The sequence below is a fragment of the Sus scrofa genome, chromosome 1, assembly GCF_054392235.1.
Source record: "Sus scrofa isolate SSC_HxYL_T2T_F1_AM1 chromosome 1, Sscrofa_HxYL_maternal_Yorkshire_Landrace_v2.0, whole genome shotgun sequence".
NCBI lineage: Eukaryota > Metazoa > Chordata > Mammalia > Artiodactyla > Suidae > Sus > Sus scrofa.
The window spans coordinates 109,833,215-109,855,186 of record NC_139383.1 but is presented as its reverse complement, the minus strand read 5'-3'; the positions used below and the strand labels follow the sequence as shown (position 1 = coordinate 109,855,186).

General features: G+C 40.3%; 2 protein-coding genes across 6 annotated transcripts in view; both read right to left on the bottom strand.

Moving 5' to 3' along the window:
- The window catches only part of ELAC1 (elaC ribonuclease Z 1), a 45,054-nt gene extending 29,364 nt beyond the window's left edge, over positions 1-15,690 (bottom strand). For 2 of the 5 annotated variants that reach the window (XM_084966224.1, XM_003121444.7), the window contains exons 1-3: positions 15,607-15,690; positions 8,496-8,660; positions 1,278-1,745 (exon numbers count right to left, since the gene is read on the bottom strand). In XM_084966224.1, coding sequence (XP_084822350.1) covers positions 1,278-1,745; positions 8,496-8,652 — 625 coding nt within the window. In that variant the 5' untranslated portion in view covers positions 8,653-8,660; positions 15,607-15,690. Of the gene's footprint in view, positions 1-1,277; positions 3,138-8,495; positions 11,244-14,917 lie in introns of all 5 variants that reach the window. The other 3 variants (XM_084966213.1, XM_084966246.1, XM_084966235.1) reach the window with 3 other exon arrangements.
- SMAD4 (SMAD family member 4) overlaps positions 1-21,972 on the bottom strand; it is a 651,075-nt gene that overhangs the window by 97,569 nt on the left and 531,534 nt on the right. The gene's annotated exons all lie outside the window — the stretch shown is intronic.

Here is a 21,972-nt window from a genome sequence, read left to right as displayed (position 1 = left end):
TAATCAATCTTCTTTGTAGACAGGGGGAGTTCCTTGTTTATTAAACTGGGCTTGAATCCCATATTAATTTAAAATAACACCTAAGCATCACTCTGGAGAATACCTATAAACAAACAGAATGTATTAACTAATTCTAACATAGATCATGTTTAAAGTTTTCCAATATAATGATATTTTCACAAATTTTTAGACAATAAAAATATCTTTGGCCTAAGTCATTTTTCTTCATCACTCAGCATTTTGTTTTAGTTGGGAAAGAAAGAAGAGACTGAGAGACTGAGTAAATAAAGATAAGAACACACAAAAAACCCATCTACAGCAGAGCCTGGGAAAGGCATGTAGTCATGGCAAGGGAGGCGGTTTTGCTGGAGGAATGATGTGCCTGGACACTACTTTGACACAGATGCTGAAAACCCCTACACATGATGGCCTAGCCTGGAGAAGGTATGGACCATTAGCTGGGCCCTAAGCCAATCTTTGCATGCTTGCTTCCAAGTGTGATGAACCCAGGTACATAACACTAGTTGAGGAAGTGTTCTCAACACCAAATTAACTTAATCAAAGTTGACTGAATAGGTACAGTCAATAGAGAAGGAAAACCTGGAAAGCAGTTGGTTGCAGTTGCAAGGTTAAGAACTATGGTGAAAAGTCTCAGGCCAAAGGTATCACTGAAAACATATTCAAAACGATGACATGAAAAAAAATAAAAGCCTAGACCTGAGACAACCACCGCTACCTCACTAACCAAGACAGTGTAAGCTGAAGAAAAGACAGACCAAGAACAGGCATCCAGGGAGCTGAATCAAGAAGTCAAACATATATTTGGTTTTTGCTCTGAATAGCATCTTTTTTTTTTTGCTTTTTTAGGGCTGCACCCTCGGCATATGGAAGTTCCCAGGCTAGGGATCAAATCAGAGCTACAGCTGCCTACATCACAGACAAAGCAACACAGGATCCAAGCCACGTCTGCAACCTACGCCACAGCTCACGGCAACACCAGAGCCTTAACCCACTGAGAGAGGCCAGGGATTGAACCCGCAACCTCATGGTGCCTAGTCGGATGTGTTTCCGCTATGCCACAATGGGAACTCCTGAATTGCATCTTTTGACCCTTAAGGATTTCTCTTAGTAAACAAACTTTGGGCAAAGGAAGTAAGAGGAGAAATTGTCAGTGTTAAGCCTGGGAGACAGGAAAGGAAGGTTACTATGACACTGCTAGCTGCTTCATTTAACAACCACTCTATTGATGAGAAAGGAAACAAAAACAAAAAACTTACCGAGATCTTTCAGTTTCTGTGCATTGAGTTTACCTGGGCGTTTCTTCTCCACGACTGAAAATCCAAAGGAAGGTATTCGATGAAAGAGGCGAAATGCTTTTACAACAAACTGTTCGTCATCAACTAGGAGGTATGAATTTTCTTCTGAGTCTAACAGGATAGTTCTTCCTTGTCCCTCTTTGGGAGGGCTGTCTACTTTATTCGCGTGTGCAAATTCTTTTAGTTCTTCTGTAGGACACTGATCCGCTGTAGGCACCAGCTCATGGACCACGTAGGGGAAGACCAGCTCTGTGTGAGAGAGTTCCATGGTTCGCCAGATAAAGTCCCGAAGCCCTGCAGGGCCATAGATTTCGATAGGCTGTTTGGTGACCATGGAGCCACTCTGCAGGCTGATTGTGCAGAGGAGGCCAGGAAGGCCAAAGAAATGGTCTCCATGAAGATGTGTGATGAAGATCTTGGTAATTCTCCCTTTTGATTGAGGCAGAGAAATAAATTTGGGAATCTTTCAGAAATAAACCCATACAAAGCTACTTGAAATATGCACAACAACTTACTTGGAAAGCAATAAAATGAAATTCAGAAGTTCTACTTATCACCATAAACTTATTTATTTTTTCTACATGATTCCAGAAGCAAGAAAGACAGGCTTTCTTTCACTTTTTTTTTTTCATAAAATATCTTCAAATTACACAGTACTATAGTTTTAGGAATATTTTCCTACACATCTTCTTACTAAAAAAAGAAAAAAAAAAAAAGTGTACCAAAATGATTCGGTTACGAAACTAGTAGGCCTCAAGTGTTAAAAGCATCTGGCAGTTGAACTGCCCCCTACTGCTCCCTCTGAGAACAGCAAATACATACTTCCAGGAAAACAAATGTTCCCCTGGCTCCAAAGAACTGGACTGGTGCCTGAACCCAAAACTGCCTTTTAAGGACTCCACAATGGACAGAGATTAGCTAATAAGCAAGCCAGAGACTACTTGTCTGTGAAAGGCTGAAGGAGAAAGAGAAAAATTAAGGGGGGATGAGGGACAGGAAAGGGAGGAAGGAAAAAGGGGGAGGTAGGAAGGGAGTAGGGTGAAGACCTGGGTGGGGAGGAGGTGAGCAGTGGATGCCAGATGCTAGAGAGCAGATCAGAGGGGAAGGTCCCCCGTGGTGCTCTGTAAAGGCACATGGACCTATCCCTTCCTTTCAGTCTGAACTAACACTACAGCTTCTCCAGTGCATCCTGGCTTCAGTGATAAATCGATTTAGCCAATGGTAAACTGAACTTACTCCCGGAATGTGGCAGGATGCCACAGCAACCTTTTTCTGAGATGTACCACATGACCTTTCAAAAGTAACAATCAAAATTCACATACTTTTAGTATAACAGTGGCTTCCAGGCCTAGCTCATGGCCCACCTACTTCAAACATTTGATATCATAAAAGAGCAGGAACAGTTTATTGATACCATGAAAGAACAGGAATAGTTTGTTGTAATGGGATTTGTCCTGTGATATCTAGGTAACAGTGTTCTCCAAGCGAGTCTTCCCAGCGTTGCTACACCAAGCCCAGGTAGCTGTGGCAGAGAACAATAGATTGGGCAGAGGCTGATCTTCAACCTTGAAAATCCCCAGGAGTCTTTCTAGAAGTTTCCTCAACATGCTTTTTGTTTTCTCTTTTTAGTCCTTGTTTTTGCTGTTTTTTGACTTCTGGAACCCTTTCATTTCTCCCTTTCCTGCTGTCTGGGCTGCCAATGCACCCCTCAAGTGTGACCTAAGAACTCTGCAGACGAAAGAACTACAGCAGTTGTTGAGTCCTGGTCTCACGTTGACCTCAAAAGTGCCAAGTCAGACTCTCTGGGCCTCTCCCTATCTCCTGTAAAACACAGCCAAAACTGAACACCAAAACAATGTGCAAACCCAAAGCAAGCAAGACAAATTAAGTAAGTAAAGGTACTTCCCAGAGTTATCACAGTTTCATGGAAGACAAACATTTCATTTTTCAAGAAACTTGATCTCAGAGGGGAACGGGATGGCAACCACAATTATCAGAGGTAAGAGGAAGCTATCAAATGAAGAAAGAAAAATGCAGGAATTTCCTTTTACTTAAGAATAAGAAAGTTACCAGGAGAAACATCATCCATATAGAAGAGGGATACTAAGCATCCTCTAAGTGATAATGCAGTGGTACTTACGGCCACAGGAAAATGTCTGCAATACATTGTTTGTATATACTATTCAGCTGAAAAAAAGCAGGTCACACCAAGGATAGTTTGATTCTATTTATGCAAAATTACACACACACACACACACCTATACCATTACCAAATCTACATGCATAGAAAATTCACTAAAGAGAGGGGGATTTAAGCTTTTCTTAATTATACTTTTCTGCTTTGTTTGAAATTTTACAATGATCATGCGTACTTGTTAAAATCATTGTTTAAATTATACTTTTATAGGAGTTCCCTTCCGGGCGCAGCCGAGACAAATCCAAATAGGAACCATGAGGTTGCGGGTTTGATCCCTGGCCTCGTTCAGTGGGTTAAGAATCAGGTGTTGCTGTGAGCTGTGGCGTTGGTCAAAGACACGGGTCGGATCCTGCGTTGCTGTGGCTGTGGTGTAGGCTGGCAGCTGTAGCTGATTCGACTTCTAGCTTGGGAACCTCCTTATGCTGAGATGCAGCCCAAAAAGGCTTAAAAAAAATTATACTTTTATAATACTTTCTATAATCATTTTTGAGGGACAAGAGGCTTAAGCTCTCTCTTTAAAATTATGAAAAAAAAGATACGGCAAACCTACACTTTTTAATTGGATGCTTGCATATTAGGACCATAGGAACTTGAAAGAGCTTTAGATAAATAGAAAACACTTCCTTATGAAACCCATAAAATATTACTACTCCGGGAGGTGGTATAAGCTAAAAGGGGTTTAATGACTCCAATAATGATAGGTCCGCATTGGGTTATTGAGAGAAACCAAGATGTACTGAGGGTGCAGCATACAGACTGAGACTGAGGCTTCTGAAGTGCTACAGCATCTTAGATAATGTCCTGGGACTACCACATTACATTTCTTTCTGAGGCCAGAAATTATTTTCTTTTTTTCTTTCTGGCCACGACTGCAGCATGTGGAAGTTCCTGGGCCAGGAACTGAACCCAATCCGCAACAGTGATAACGCACGATCCCCCAACCACTAGGCCACCAGGGAACTCCAGGAATTTTTTTCTTAAATCAATAAAAATCCAATAAAATTCAGTTCCCTTAAGGTTTTATTTTATTATTTTTTCCAAACTTTTCATTTTAATAAGGTCAAGCTTTATGAACTGTTTGTTTTAAAAAACATGATTAGAGAAAGGTATTGTGGCAGATATATATAAGGTGGTACATATGGCCCCTGCCTCCTGCCATTCACTTCTACTATAATTCCTTCCCCTTGAGTAGGGGTGGGACTTGGGACTTGCTTACAACCAGTAAAGTATGGCACAAAGATGCAACGTGATTATGTTATTTAGAAGACTCCTGAGTCTCTTTTCTCCCTCGCTAGCAGTAAGGAAGCCAGCTACCTTGAGGCAGAACCCCCCCATGACCAGGAACTACAGGAGGCCTCTAAGCTGCTGCAGGCAGCCTCAGTCCTACAACTACAAGGATTCTGCCAACAACCTGAGTGAGACCTGAAACAGATTCTTCCACTCGTGGAGCCTCTGATGGGACCACAACCCTAGCCATTAGCAGGATTATAGTCTAGTGAGATCTTGAAGTAGAGAATCTAGTGAAGCCAGACTCAAATTCCCTGACTCACAAATTCCCTGACTATGAGATGATAAAGGCAAACAAGCTAGTAGATTTATAATATGCTTGCAGCATTAGATAACTGATACAGGTACTAAGTAAAAAGTAAAGACTTAGCCCCACACCAAAACCTCTTTTTTTTTTTTTTGTCTTTTCTACAGCCACACCCGTGGCATAAGGAGGTTCCCAGGCTAGGGGTCTAATCAGAGTTGTAGCCGCCAGCTTACGCCAGAGCCACAGCAACGCCAGATCTAAGCCACGTCTGCGACCTACATCACATGGCAATGCCATATCCTTAACCCACTGAGCAAGGCCAGGGATCAAACCCGCAACTTCATGGTTCCTAGTTGGATTCATTAACCACTGAGCCATGACGGGAACTGCCCAGACCTCTTAACACTTAACAGTTGCCTATTTCTATTTTAATCACCTTTCCACTTCAACCCCTATTCTTTAAAATGTTAAGTATTACAGTCTCCATCCACTGTGGCATGTGCCTAACCCGAAGGTTCTCATGGAAGGAACCCCTGTGCGAGCCAAAGGAGGTAAACCATAGTACCTGCTGACCTCAGGGTTCCAACATAAGACAGGGCTGAACTGTGTATACCTCAAGGCCACACGTGCCAAGTAATATGCATTAGTTTCTTCCTCCAAAACATCTTTCTCTAACTTCCAATCTAGGTCTGGGAAACCACCTATAACTTGTAATAACTCTTCAATTCTTTACATCTTAGACTTTCAATCAGATGCCACCTCCTGTGGGCTCTTTGGTTGAGTCTCTTATCTTTATCCTTATCCCTACTTCCTGCTTCAACATTTTCATCTCTCTCTCAGATAAATGCAACTGCCTTAGAACTGGGCTCCTGATGCTATTCTCTCTCTCCCAATATATTTTCCATTGGAAAATTGTCCTAAAACACAAATCGGACCATGTCATACCTCTGCTTAAAAAGTTTTAATGAAGCATGAGGTTGCGGGTTTGATCCCTGGCTTGCCAGTGGGTTAAGGATCTGACATTGCTGTGAGCTGTGGTGTAGGTTGCAGACACAGCTCGGATCTGGCGTTGCTGTGGCTGTGGCACAGGCCGGCAGCTGTAGCTCCGATTCTACCCCTAGCCTGGGAACCTCCATATGCCACATAGTCTATGTCCCATAGTCTGCCCTCATGTCCTCACTTTTTTTTTTGTTATACACTCATGCATTTTTTATTTAATTGAATTAATTTAAAAAATGGTAGTAGAGTTGATTTTTCAATGTTATGGTAGTTTCTGGTGCACAGCAAAGTGATCTGGTTATACATATATAGGTATTCTTCTTCATATTCTTTTCCATTATGGTGTATTACAGGATCCTGAATATGGTTCCCTGTGCTATACAGTAGGCCCTTGGTTTACCTATTTTATATATAGTAGTTTGTATATGTTAATCTCAAAGTCCTAATTTATCTTCACCCTCACTCTCTTTCCTCTTTGGTAACCATAAGTTTGTTTTCTGTGTCTGTGAGTCTGTTTCTGTTCCATTAATAAATTCTTACGTGTCATATTTTAGATTCCACATACAAGTTATCTTTCTGGCTTGCTTCACTTGGTATGATAATCTCTAGTCCATTCATACTGCTGCACATGGCACTATTTCATTCTTTTAATGGCTGGATAATATTTCATTGTATATATGTACCACATCTTCTTTATCCATTCCTCTGTTGATGGGCATTTAGGTTGCTTCCTTGTCTTGGCTATTGTACCTAGGGCTGCAATGAACACTGGGGTACATGTAGCGTTTTTTTGTTTTGTTTCGTTTTTTGTGGCTGGGCCAGGCATTGAATCCCTGCCACAGCAGTGACAACATCTGATCCTTAACCCACTGTACCACCAGGGAACTCCTGCATGTATCTTTTTGAATGAGAGTTTTCTCTGGATATATGGCCAGGCTCTCACTTACTCTTTTTTTCCTTTTCAGTACTCTTATCTCTCCTCTATCCTAGCCAGGTACTCAAAGTTCTGGAAGGCTTAATATTCCCTAAGTATGTCATTTCTCTCCTGGAAACTCCCTTGTTGCTCACTTTGTTGTCTGTTCATTGACTGTTCATTTCTACTTCTCTCCCCAAAGGAACTTTTATTCATCTCTTAGATCCTAGATCTACTGTTACCATCTCTGGGATGCTTTCCCTGATCACTCAGATACAGTTACTGTCCCCCTCTTTTGTGCTTCAAAAGTAGTTAGAAAACACCTCCATTATTCTTACTTATCACATTACACCATGACTATCTGCATGATGTTTCCAATTTCCACCACTAGACTAAGAGATCTTTGGATGCCAGAACTAGCTTTTCTTTAGACATAAAATGCCATGCACTGTGACAAGTTATAGGAATAATTTCAGTAACTACCATTTATCAAGACCTAACAAATGAGAGGCAGTGTACTAAGTGTTGAACATCTTATTCATGCATTAACTGAGCTGATATTACCAGGCATCTACTAGGTACATAAGTGATCACTGTATTTATTGCACAGGGAAATGCACAGTGAACACAGAAAGAGCTATTTAAATAACGTAATTTTAGATAGTGATGATACTGACAAGTCAATAAAAATAGCACAAAGCAGTAAAATGTCTGCGGTGAGGGAGCTATTGCTTTACCCCGGAGGTAGAAGGAAAACCTTTGAAGAGATAGCATTTACGCTAAGATTTAACTGATGAGAAGGAGACAGCCACACAGAGAAGGGATTATTACATACAATTCTCACAACACCCCTTCTAAGGTGAATTTTTAACCCCATTTTAGAGATGAGGAAAGTAAAGCTGAAGTTTGCTGATCTGTTAAGGTAATAAGCCAAGACGCAGCGGGGACTGGAATCCTGGTCTGCCTGACTCTGGGCCAAGGCTCTGGTGAACACTGTACTCTTTGGTCTGCCTGGTTCGAGGCCCACTCTGCTCCTTCTGGCCAGAAGGCCCTTCTCCTCCCTAGCCCAGGGAACCCTTCCTCTTCCTTCAGTGACTCAAGGGTCACCTTCTCTGAGATGCCAACCCTGATAACCTCAAGTGGAAAAGAATACCTCACTTCCCAGGACATCTACCGCCCTGTGTATCCTCTCATGATACGTACACCTGTTTCCTGTTGAAAATAAGTATATCTAATATGTCTGATGTATCCTGCTGCATCCTCCACCCTCTAAGTCTTTATGAATCCCTGCTATCAACATTTACAGGAAGAATGAAAAGCAAGTAAGTAAATGGAAAGAAAGGGAAGGGAAGGGAAGAAAAGTTAGTCCAGTGGGTGTGGCAAGATGCCTTAGTGCCGTCCAAGTCTTGCCAGGGCCCCAGAACTGAAATTCGATGCAACTGTCAGGACTGTTTCTGGGCAAAAGGCCCAAGAAGAGCCAAGAAAATGAAGCAGAACAAGAGACAGCCTTAATGAGATAGCCGAATGCGCACTCACCTGCTTTAAGCTGGCTTTTCATAAGCTGTGTCTGGGTTCCCTCCCCACAGTCAAAGAGCCAGCATTCACCTTCACACCGAAGGACCAGAGCAGAGGCACCTCGGGTTGGCGATGGGTATGCTGCACCTGTCCCCAGAAATGTCACATCCATAGACATCTTTCACCCTGCAACAAGATCACTTATCAGTTATCATACATCACTGTTCAAAATCACCAAAAATCAGTTCGTGTGTGTCTTCACTGTTACCTATGTTTTGGTAATTCAGAACACTTTGGATTCCTGTTCTGTAATAATTTTCCACAGAAATCCAAAGAAAGATCTTTGTTATCGTAGTAATTCTTTTTTTAAATATTTTTAATTTATTTTACCTTTTATTTTTTTCCTACTGTACAGCATGGTGACCCAGTTACACATACATGAATACATTCTTTTTTCTCACATTATCATGCTCCATCATAAATGTATCCTAGTAATTCTTTATTAGTTCAAATCACAAGTTAGCAAAAACAGAAATAAATCAATTTTTAAAAAGCCAAACTCAGTCAACTAAAAACCTTGTTTGATTGCTCACACACCAAGAAATAAACCAATTTTTAAAAAGCCAAACCCAGTCAATTAAAAACTATAGTTGAATTCCAACTATCTGACATTCTGGAAAAGGCAAAACTATGAGGATAGTAGAAAGATAGTGGTTTGCGGGAAGGGACAGAGGGATGAATAGGTGGAGCATATGGGATTTTTAGGGCAGCAAGACTATTCTGTATGATATAGTAAATCAGACACTCAGTCACTGTACATTGGTCAAAACCCACAGAATGGACAACACAAAGAGTGAATCAACCCTATGTAAACTTAGTGTTTTTTTTGTCTTTTAGGGCCGTGCCCTCGGCATATGGAGTTTCCCAGGCTAGGAATCCAATCAGAACTGCAGCTGCTGGCCTACGCCAGAGCCACAACAACGCAGAATCCGAGCTCCGTCTACGACCTACACCATAGCTCACAGCAATGCCAGATCCTTAACCCACTGAACAAGGCCAGGGATCAAACCCGCGTCCTCATGGAAGCTAGCTGGGTTTGATAACTGCTGAGCCACAACAGGAACTCCATAAACTTAGCTAATTATAATGTATCAATATTGGCTCATCAATATAGTACCACACTAACGCAGGATGTTTTTTGGGGTTTCTCTCTTTTTTTGGGGGGAGAGCCACATCTGTGCCATCCCAAACTTCCCAGACCAGGGATTGAACCCATGCCACAGCAGTAACAAAGCCAGACCCTTAACCCACTGAGCCACTAGGGAACTCCACAAGACATTAATATTAGGGGAAGTTGGGTAGGAGTGAGCATGTGAGAACTCTGTACTTTCTGCTTATTCATTTTTAAACAAGTCTTTCCAATAAACAATAAACAACCCTAGGGAGGTTCTGGGCAAGAACTTAATGATGCTAAGTGCTATCTCTGGTGCCCATGGTGATAGGCCCATGCATAGGCCAGCAGCTAGAGCTCCTATTTGACCCCTAGACTGGGAACCTCTATATGCTGAGGGTGCAGCCTTAAAAAAAAAAAAAAAAAGAAAGAAAAAAGAAAAAAAAACCAAAAAAAGAAAAGAAAGAAGCATAAACCAATTATCCAGATTATCTACACTGACAGCACAGAAGAAAACAAACATAATTTTAAGAAAACTAGTAAAACAGAAAATTTGAGAGAGCTGGATAAATACATTATCAATGGGGGGAAAACCAATCAAAAACTTTTCTCAGTCCTAGCAATAACCAGATAAAAATAAAAATCAGGGGAAAAAAAACTTAGTCACAAGAGGAAAAAAAAAGAGCCTTATAAAACAACAAGAAATAAAGTTCACAGGAAAGATCCCGAAAGATCCAAAAAGAGATACACGTTAGCTAGCTTTACAGGAAAATTCGATATCACAGAAATGTCTATCTTTTCATAATTAATGTACATACATTTAATGGAAATTCTATCAGATTTCTAGCGAGATTTATCTTGAAACATAAGCAACCCAAAGATCGCATAGAAGAAAAAACACGTCAATACATGAAAAGTACATGTACATGCTAAGTGAAGTCAGCCATACAATGAGACACCAACATCAAATGCTTTCACTGACATGTGGAATCTGAAAAAAAGGACAGACGGAACTTCTTTGCAGAACAGATACTGACTCACAGACATTGAAAAACTTATGGTCTCCGGAGGAGACAGTTTGGGGGGTGGGGGGATGTGCTTGGGCTGTGGGATGGAAATCCTGTGAAATCAGATTGTTATGATCATTATACAACTACAGATGTGATAAATTCATTTGAGTAATAAAAAAAATGAAAAAAAAGTACATATACACAAAGTATACAAAGTAGTGAGTAGTGACTTTTCTTTCTAGATATTAACACTTCCTATACTAATCAGGCATCATGAAAAAAGAATACTGGCACAAATATACTGGCATTAAAAAAAAGAGGTGATAGAGAAGGGTTAGTCCAGAAATAAACCTAGATATGTAAGGAAGTCAAAATACAGCAAAAGTGTAAAAAGGATGGCGAATTTAATGAACAGCACTGACATAATAGGCTACTCTGCAGAAAAAGGTAAAAAGCGAGAGTCATGTTTTGCATTGTATATAAAAATACATTCCATGTTGTTTAGAAATGTAAAAGTTCCAAAAAAATATGTTCAAAAATATAGGAGAACATGGAGTTCCCGTCATGGATCAGTGGAAATGAATCCAACTAGGAACCATGAGGTTTCAGGCTCTATCCCTGGCCTTGCTCAGTGGGTTAAGGATCCAGTGTTGCCATGAGCTGTGGTGTAGCTTGCAGATGTGGCTCAGATCTGGCACCGCTGTGGCTGTGGCATAGGCCGGCAGCTGTAGCTGTAATTCGACCCCTAGCCTGGGGAACCTCCATTTGCTGTGGGTGCAGCCCTCAAAAGCAAAAATAAATAAATAAATTAATTAATTAAATAAAAATGAAGGCTTGTGGGGGAGAAAACAATTAGGAGAATATGTATGTAACTTTGGGGATGAGAAAGCCCTTACTGGCAAACACAAACCACCCCCCCAAATTTTTAAAAACAGACATTTTTACTACATAAAAACTTTCATATATCCCTGAAAGACTCTTTAAGTCAAGGAAACAAAGAAACACCTGCAGAAAACTCTTTACACTATATGATAGTAATGCCCCTTAGACAGGTTTCTGCAAATACGTTCAAAACCAAAAATAATAATTGATACAATAGAAAAATAAGACTGGGAAAATACATAGGAAATTCACAGAAGAAATCCAAACAGTCAATAGGCATGAAAAGTGCTCAGTCCAGCAGTAGTTAGAGGAAATGCAAATTAAAGAAACAAAGAGGCATCATTTTCCACACATCAGCCGGCAAATAGTAGTAGTATCCAGTACTAACCAGGACAAGGGAAAATGACACTGCCAACAACAATATAATTTAACCCAGCAATCTCATTTTTGGAATCTACCCTATAGAAATAAAAGGTCTATGTACAATGTTTATTGTGGTACTTTTAAGGTGTTTAAAGTTTGTAAGACATATGAATATATGTATATATCTAACAGAGAAACAATTGAATATTCTTTGTATATTCATATCATTAACTATTTATTCTGCAGCTAGGTCAGGTCTATAATTCTTGTCCTGGAGGGATGACAATGAGAAAAGTTACAGATGGTTATGATATAATGTCATTTTTTAATAACAATGCCCAAACCCCTACATTATGCAAGACAGAAAAAGTCTGGAGAGGAAGGATACACACCATATTGCTGATACTGGTTATCTCAGGAATGACTAAAATGATGGTGTGATGGGGAGGATTACTAATTTTTATTTAAGTCTTTGAATTGTTTGTTACAATAAATAGCATTTGATTTTAATTTTTTTTTTTTTTGGTCTTTTGTCTTTTTTTGTTGTTGTTGTTGTTGTTATTGTTGCTATTTCTTGGGCCGCTCCCGCGGCATATGGAGGTTCCCAGTCTAGGGGATGAATCGGAGCTGTAGCCACCGGCCTACGCCAGAGCCACAGCAACGCGGGATCCGAGCCGCGTCTGCAACCTACACCACAGCTCACGGCAACACCGGATCGTTAACCCACTGAGCAAGGGCAGGGACCGAACCCGCAACCTCATGGTTCCTAGTCGGATTCGTTAACCACTGCGCCACGACGGGAACTCCTGATTTTAATTTTTTTAATTTAATACTGATCTTTAAAAAATGTATCATAATCCTAAATATGCTTTTCTAACTATACATCATCTAATCTTCCTTTCTATTGGGGGATATAGTCAGCTCCTCACAAACACACCTTACCCCACAACCATACAACAGGAGGGTGGTGCATCTCTGCACCCCACAGACAAGTCTTTATTACTGCTAGTGTCCTTTCCATTTATTCCACATTTTCACTCCCAAGATCAAGACTTCCTCAGATAATTAAGTAGTTTATTTACAGAGGCTTTCTTATTGAAGTTTGCAAGAAATGTGAAAATAAACAGAATGTAGAAAGTTAAAAAAATTAAGGTAGGAGCTCCTGCTGTGGCACAACAGGATAGGCAGTGTCTGGGGAGTGTTGTCGCGTGGGTTCCATCCCCAGCCCTGCACAGTGGGTTAAGGATTCGGTGTTGCTATGGCTGCAGTTTAGTTCTCAGCTGTAGCTCAGATCTGATCCCTGGCCAGTGCTGAGGAGTGGCCAAAAAAAAAAAAAAAAAAAAAAAAAAATTAAGGTACTAAGTGCAGAAGATATAACAGAATTTAATCACTTTGCAATCTGTAACAAATAATAGATCTAGGCCAGTGGTACAGAACCCTGGAGAGTATTAGAATCACCTGGAGAGCTTCTAAAACATAAAAATGATTGGGCTCCATCCCAGAACAATTAAACAGGAAATTCTGCAAGTGAGATATGCATTTTAGCATTTAAAAAATTCTTCTCCTATGAGTCTAACACGCAGTCAGTTTTGAGAACCACCTAGCAAAAGGCTAATGGAGAACTAAATGGATGGGTCAGGTTGACCTGAACTCACACAGGCCAACCAGTCTATCTTTAAAAATAAAAACTTCGCCATGAGACATATCCAACACATACAAAAGCAGAGAGATTAGTATAATGCACTGTCGCATTCCCTCCCATCACTGAGCTTCAATAATTATCGACTCATGGTCAATCTTGTTTCATCTATATCACCCACCATCATCTAAGTATACTTGATAAGTGGTATTGGTTACTTCCATCAGTAAGTACATGCTGTCTGGCTCTCTCTTTTTCTGATGTTAACAGCCATTAATGATAATCGCCAGGATCCATTATTTCATTGGGGGTTGCAAAAAGGTGATATTCTGTCATTCCTTCTGGAGGTAGTAGCTGACATCCTTCTGTACTTCCTTGGGCAATTAGTTACCCAGCAGTACAATTTGTACAGAAAATGTCCACTGATAGATCGTTCTTTTTTTTTTTTTTTTCGCTATTTCTTTGGGCTGCTCCCGCGGCATATGGAGGTTCCCAGGCTAGGGGTCGAATCGGAGCTGTAGCCACTGGCCCACGCCAGAGCCACAACAATGCGGGATCCGAGCCGCGTCTGCAACCTACACCACAGCTCACGGCAACGCCGGATCCCACTGAGCAAGGGCAGGGACAGAACCCGAAACCTCATGGTTCCTAGTCGGATTCGTTAACCACTGCGCCACGACGGGAACTCCGATAGATCGTTCTTAACACGACAGAGACAAGACCTAATCCAACTCCTGATGAGATGAAGTACACAGTAACTTAGGTTTTCTTGCCATAAAGTAGAACCTTTAAAGGCTTAAATCTATATACCAGTTGATTAAAGGAATGTGCATGGAAAAAGCAAAATACAGTATGTGGGAAACACTATAGGACAAATGATTTGGCTTCTTCAACAAGTACAATGCAAGGAAAAATTTAGTAAAGAGGGAGGTGATAAAGAGATTAAAAGACAGGAGCCCATGTGTAGCTTGTCAGAATTCTGATGTGTACTACTAACTGATAATGGGAGGAAAAAGCAACTGGGAAAATGTAAATGTTCACTGGATAGATGGTAATGTGAAATTCTTGTAACTTTGATAATGGTTTTAAGAAGGAGTTACTGTTTTCTAAACAAACACAAGCATTTTATGGGTGAAATAGTACATTTGGAATTGCTTCAAAATAATCCAGTGGGGGTGAGGATAAGAGATGAAATAAGATCGATCATGAGTTGGGAATTCAATACACGATTCTCTTTTCGTATATATTTTAAAGTTTCCATAATAAAAGTTTAAAAACAAGCCAAATGATCAAAACTCTTCCACTAAGTCGGGAAGTAGTCAGAGATTAATTTATTTAACAGGGGTGCATGTTTTGTGACATGCACCATTCTAAGCACTAGGAAGCAAATAACCAAACAAGATTTTGGTCCCTGTTTTCTAGAACAAGAAAAACAGCCGCCTGTTTTCTGATGACTATATCCATTTTGGAGGACGTGCACATTCCGGGTCGGAACACCGCACATCATCACCGTACTGTCATTTGACATTGGGTCAGTGGTTCTCCATCCTGGCTGTATATCACCTGGTGATTCTGGGGGCTCAGCATTTGGAAGGCAGCCCAAGTGATTCTAAAGGCTGCCAGACTGAGAACGAGTTTCCAAGCAGGTAGCGCCAACCCTGCCATCACTCAGTGGTGCACGTAGGGCAGATACTGCCATCCTCCGTTTTAGAGATGAAAGAACCGTGGCCCGCGAGATAGAGTGAGCGGCCAAGGCCGAGTCCGGTCCAGAGGCTAGGTCTAAGACCGCTAGCCAGCCCTGCCTCTCCTCCAAGTTGGCATCACCTCGCAAAGTAGGGATGAGCGGCGGCAGGAGCGCAGGACCGCTGAGGCCCCCGCCCGGGGCGAGGGGGTGGGGATTTCGGGGGTAGACAAGGCGCATCCTTGCTCCCTTGCGCTCCGGGCCCAGCCCGCGAGTACGTAGGAAGCGCGCCCGCCCGCTCACTCAGCCAATTCGGCAGACGCGGGGGAGGCCGCGGCGGCGCAGACCCCCGCCCGCCCCCCGCCGGCACGCCTTGCCCCACTCACCCACTGCCCGAAGCCCGCGGCAAAAGCCGAGGGAGGCGCAGGCCCGCAGCGAGGCCGAGCCGTCCACGGGGCTGCAACGTTCGCGGGCGGAAGTCCGCCGCCGCCTGTGTCCGCGTGCAGCCGCTCTAGGACGCAGCGGAGGTCCGCGCTCGGTGGTTCCCGCCAGAGCTCCAATTTGCCCCGGGAGGCTGGGTGCTAGCCCCAGGCGTCTGCTGTGTCCCGCAGTGGGTTCCTCCCCTTCACTGGCCAGTACCAGCTCTCTGGGTAAGATGGTGGCGGTAACCCGTGAGGACCAGAGCGCGCCAAATGAGAACCGTGTACTCTTCGGCTTTTTATTTTTCCGTGTAAAAGTTTTCAAACAGGCGTGTTTTCCCAGATGGTTTGATCTTGCATATCTTTGCATAATGCCCGTTGTTTCGTGGAAATGAATCTTTCTTAATCACTGAATCTAAAAGCTTGAGCTTCCGGTGCCTTAGAATCAGAGTTGGTAGCAGCATTACTATAGATCTCGAATCTTTCTCGATTCCACTTTGCTATTCCTGGGATGCACCAGAATGTTTGCTGAAAATCTGCAGCTCCTGTACTGTGCTCGCACAAGCGTCGCAGGTGTATTCTCTTAGTGTACAGCATAGCCTGCTGGACACGTGAAGGAAAAGCCCAGGCCCCAGCTGTATGTGGTGGTTACAACCTCGAGGGGAAAAAACTCATTTGGTTTAAATCCCAACTTTAAGAATTTCACGTTTCTATGCAGTGCCAGATGCAGTGCTTTTTGCTTACATGCTGGAAGTGGTAAAATATTCAGCAGCTTCATAATAGGAATAGAAAAAGGACTGTTGTGTGTGTAGTTTTTGAAACTACCAGGAGAGATGGATCAAAGAACTCTTCCACCCCCTGCCCTGGCTGCTTTGCTTAGTAAACCATTAGATCATGTACTTTGGGGCTTCTTCAGAGCTTTTATTTATTCAAGTAGTAACTGAGCTGCGACTTTGTGGATAGTATTTTTTTTTTTTTTTACTATTTCTTTGGGCCGCTCCCGCGGCATATGGAGGTTCCCAGGCTAGGGGTCCAATCAGAGCCATAGCCACTGGCCTACGCCAGAGCCACAGCAACGCGGGATCCGAGCCGCGTCTGCAACCTACACCACAGCTCACGGCAACGCCGGATCGTCAACCCACTGAGCAAGGGCAGGCACCGAACCCGAAACCTCATGGTTCCTAGTCGGATTCGTTAACCACTGCGCCACGACGGGAACTCCAATAGTATTATTTTTGATCCTGAGATAATTTATAAAATATGTCATGACCCCTAGTTTTAGGAGCATTCACTGAAGTTGGGAAACGAGGTATCAGGAAGCCACTAACAATATTCGGGAACAAATAGGAAGCCAAAAGGAGTCATAAAAATATGGAAATAGGGAGATCATTACGTTAAGAAGGGGCCAAGACTTGAGTTGGGTCTTGTAGAATGGTTAAGACTTGGATTAATGTGGACATGGAAAAATAAGGTAGATTTTGTCACATGGGGTCTGGCTTAACAATGTGTTAAAAACCTGGCCTTGAAGTTTACTCTGCCACTTGCTTAGCTAAGAAGTGCTCAAGAAGATAAGGAATACACAAGGTCTTGATCACAGCTCAGCTGCTGGTCCCCTACAGCAGTACTCTCCATAGACCTCCCCATTCCAGAGGTTCCTGCCTTGTTCCTGCTCTTCTCCCCTCCGCCCCCATCAAGGCTTCTTACAACTCCTCAGAGATTATTATATCTTTAGAGAGTACTGAATAGTGCTTTTTTGTTCATTTTTAAAACTTTACATTATAGGAACTTTTTAACATACACAAAAGTCAAGAAAATGTTTAATGAACCTTTAGGCATAATCATCACTCATCTTCAGCAGTTAGTAACTTCTGGTCCAGTTTGTTTTACCTAAAACCCCTGCCCCTGCAAAAGTAACAAAAAGCCTGGATTATTTTAAAGTAAATTCCAGGCATAGTATCATTTTTTCCATAAAGACTTCAGAAAACATTTAAGTATCCTTTTCTTTTTAAAATCTAATTGCTGTATAATGATGGTGGGCAGTTCAGTATAGAAATATAAAAGATAAGGACTTTAAAAATACAACCATAATATTATATCATACAAAGACATTAATTCCTTAATATCATCAAATATGCAGTCACTGATCAAGTTTTCCTGATCATCTCATAACTTTTTGAAGCTCATTTGTTCGTCAGAAAATCAAAATACAAAATACAAAAATTTAAAGCTCTCTTAAAAATTTTAATTACAATATAATTGTCTTACCTGAAAAAGTTCTAGTTCTTTAATATACAATTGACCCTTAAGCAACAGGGGTTTGACCTGTGTTGGTTCACTTATAGGTGAATTTTTTTCCACTACTAGGTACTACATGATCAGTGGTTGGTTGTATCTGCAGATGCAGAACAGTGGACAAGAAGGAACCCTGCATGTGAAGGAACCCAGTTTACAAAGAGCATCTGTAAGTTACAGGCTGATGACCCATGCTGTTTAACTATAATTTGTTATACCATCCAATTACTTATTAATGTCATCTAATAACTGCTCAGTATTCACACTTCCCTAATTATTCCCAGAGTACCTCATATGTCATTGGTTTGTTTGAATCAAGATCCAGAAACCGCTTGCATTTGGTATAAGTCTCTAAAATTTCTTTAAACTTTTGCTATTTATTGTGCCTCATTTTTCTTGTGGAAGAAGTTGGGTCATTTGTCCTCTAGCATTTCCCGAATTCTAGACTTGGCTGACTGTATCTCCATGGTATCATTTAACATGTTCTTCTGTTCCCTGCATGGCCTACATATTGAGTTAGTATATCTAAGCTTATTCTAAGTCTTTTTAGTGGACTGAGCTAAGGTATATGTTTTATATATATATATGTGTGTGTGTGTGTGTGTGTGTGTGTGTATAAATATATATCTTAAAATATGAAATACAAAATATTTATATAAATATAAAACATTTATTTATATAATAAATAAGTAAAATAAATAAATATAACTGTATTTACATTATATATTATACACATATTTTATATAAGTAAAAGTAATTATACATTATATAATATATAATTGTATATTTTATTTATATAAATAGATAAAATTAAACATACATTTTATTTATATAAATAAAATTAAAAATAAGTAAAATATATTTATATACATAAGTATAAAATAAATATATTTATGTATTTATACAAATATGTCAAATATTTATATTTATATCATATTTATATTTATAAATATGAAATAAATATATATTTATTTCAAATTTGATTGGTCTTTGGAGTAATTTATGCCCTAGGACATTGTTGAGAACAATAGAGTGGTCATAGTCTAATAGCTGGTTATAGACAGGGAAAGAGACAAAGAGAGTCCTGCCAAAGCCACTGTCATCCCAGGATGATGGTGGGCAGACCCAAGGTGGATGTCCTGAGGAGAAATATCAGAGGCTTAACTCTAGGATAAGGAGGGATAGGCTCCACTAAAATAATCCAGTCACTAGACAAATAAACAGTCCTGCAGGTGGAAGCAGTACCCAGAGTTGCTACAATATATTTTCTAAAATGTGCAGTTTCTTCCCAAAATTATAAGACATGTAAAGAAACGGTAAAGTATCCCCTTCACATTGGAAAAAAAAGCAGGCAGAAACTGCCTGTGAGAGTGATCAGATTTTGGATTTAACTGACAAAACTTTCAAAGTAGCCATTATAAATGTTCAAAGAACTAAAGGAGATCGTGATTAAATAAGCAAAGGAAGGTATGATGACAATGCCACATCAACTAAGGAGTATTAACAAAGAACTAGAAATTACTTAGGAAGAACCAAATAGAAATTCTGGAGTTGAAAGTATAGTCACTGAAATGAAAAATTCGTAGAGGGATTCTACAGTAACTTAGAGGAAAGAATCAGCAAACTTGAAGATCGATTGACAGAAAATTTGTAATCCAAAGAACAGAGACCAAAGAAGAGACCAATGTGCAAAAACATTAAGCACATTGACATTCAAGTGGTAGATGTACCAGAAAGACAGGGGAGAAGGAGCAGAAAAAATATTCAAAAAAATAATGGATAACGGCTTCCCCAATTTAATGAAACGCTAATAATCCCCACATTAAGAAAGTTTAACAAACTCCAAACAGGATAAACACAAGGAAATTCAGAAACAGATATGTCATAGTAAAAATGCTGATAGCAGACAAGGATGAAAGCTTGACGGCAGCAAGAGGAAAATGACTAGTTACAAGGGAACTGCAATGAGATTAACAACTACTTTTCAGCAGAAGCAATGAAGAGCCAGAAGGCTGTGGGATAGTACATTCAAAGTGCTCGAATTAAAAAAAAAAAAAAAACCTGTCCAGGAGTTCGTGGCTCAGCGGTTAACGAATGCTCTGAGGTGTAGTGTAGGTTGCAGATGGGCTTGGATCTGGCATTTCTACAGTTGTGGTGTAGGATGGGCAGCTGTAGCTGCGATTGGACCCCTAGCCTGGGAACCTCCATATGCTGCAGGTGCAGCACTAAAAAGTAAAAACAAAAAACAAACAAACAAACAAAACAAAAAACAGAAGACAAAAAACAAAACTGTCCGGCAAAGCTGTCTTTTAATAATGAAAATGAAATAAAAATATTCCCAAATAAAAATGAGAGACTTTGTTGCTAGTAGACCTGCCTTACAAGAAATACTAGAAGTTCTTCAGGCTGAAAGCAGATGATGCCCAGATGGCAATTTAAATCCATGTGAAAAAACAAAAAGCATCAGTAAAAGTATACTCCTTGCACCTTAATAGCAAATTATTTTTGGAAGCAAGTTCCAAGTAGCCTGCCTTTTTGGCTGCCATGACCCTGTATCAGCATACGAATTTCTTCCTCATTCCTTCAATACTGAATGATTTACCATAGTTTATTCAGTCAGTCTTCTGGGTTGTTTCCAGTCTTAAGCTGTTGCAGTATAGTAACAATAGTCTTGTGCATAAGTTATTTTTTATTTTTGAAAGCATATCTTTGGCGTATATTCCTACAAGTGGGATTGATGGCTCATTGGGTAAATACATGTAAAATTTTGCTAGAGATTGCTAAAATTCCCTCCATGGGGGTTGTACCATTTTGCTGTCCATTAGCAATTTTTGAAGAGTACCTTTTTCATCACAGCCTTACTTTATCCTACCAGTGTTGTCAAACTTTTGGATTTTTGCCAATCTGACATTCACATTTGCATTTATCTTTCATAAATAAGCTATATTGAGTATCTTTTAATAAGTTTGAGAGTCATTTGCATTACTTTTTCTGTGAACTTTCTGTACATATCTTTGCTTAGTTTATTGTGTTGTGGTCTTTTTCTCCTTAATTTTTAGGTATTTTCTATAAAGTGTGATACAGGTTGCAGCTGTTTTCCCAGTTCGTCTTTTGTCTTTTCACATTGATTAACAATATGAGCTTTTGAATCAAGACAGTTTGAGTCTTGATTTTGCCCTTTTGTATTTGGGTGACCTTGGTAAAATGAAGATGATTGCTCTTCTTCAAATTTTTATTGTAAAGACTAAATAGTGTTTGTTGAAAATGCTTTGTAAAATGTTATTTAAATGAGTCATTCCAAAGTGATAGCTAGTACATCTAATAATATAATTTATAGAGACTTAATTTAAAAGTACCTTTTTTTTTTCTGTCATTCTCTGATTAGAGGTAACCTATATGTAATATAATTGTAGTCCTCTCCAATCAGTAAATGAACCTATCACTTATCAGTAAACTGGGAACGGGGAAGGGTAAAGCCTCTGATGACAAATTAGCAAAAATCAGTGAGCAAGTTTCAGAGCCAATGAGGTTTTCACATGGCTGACTCTATGGCTTTATTTTTCTCATTCAAATTATACTCGGAAACTTGTTGCTCATTTGCTTATGAAAAATCGAGCACTGCTTAAACCTATATAGAAAAAGAGTCTTGAACTGGGTAAGAAAGAGATTTTGAGACTTTACAAAATAAACAAAAGATATGACCCAAACTTGCATTTGCACATAGTCTAGTTGGATGGGCTAATGCACACATACTTGTAAATAGTTGACATCTTAATTTGATGTCAATCAGAATTATTGGTTGTAAGTATAGAAACCAATTTTGGTTATTTTAAGGAGATTGGAGAGTCCACAGAATTGACAGAAAGTGTGAACTAATGGAGGGAGCAGAAAGGAACATAGCCAAGGTTTTTCCCAGTGCTTTCTTAGGGCACTGCCGTTGACACACCACCACTAGGTACTTGCCATTGCTCTTGGCTGCTGTGAGGTAGGGAGGAAGATTACTCCTACTAGCTTTGACTTCCAGAGAGGAAGGCAGTATAT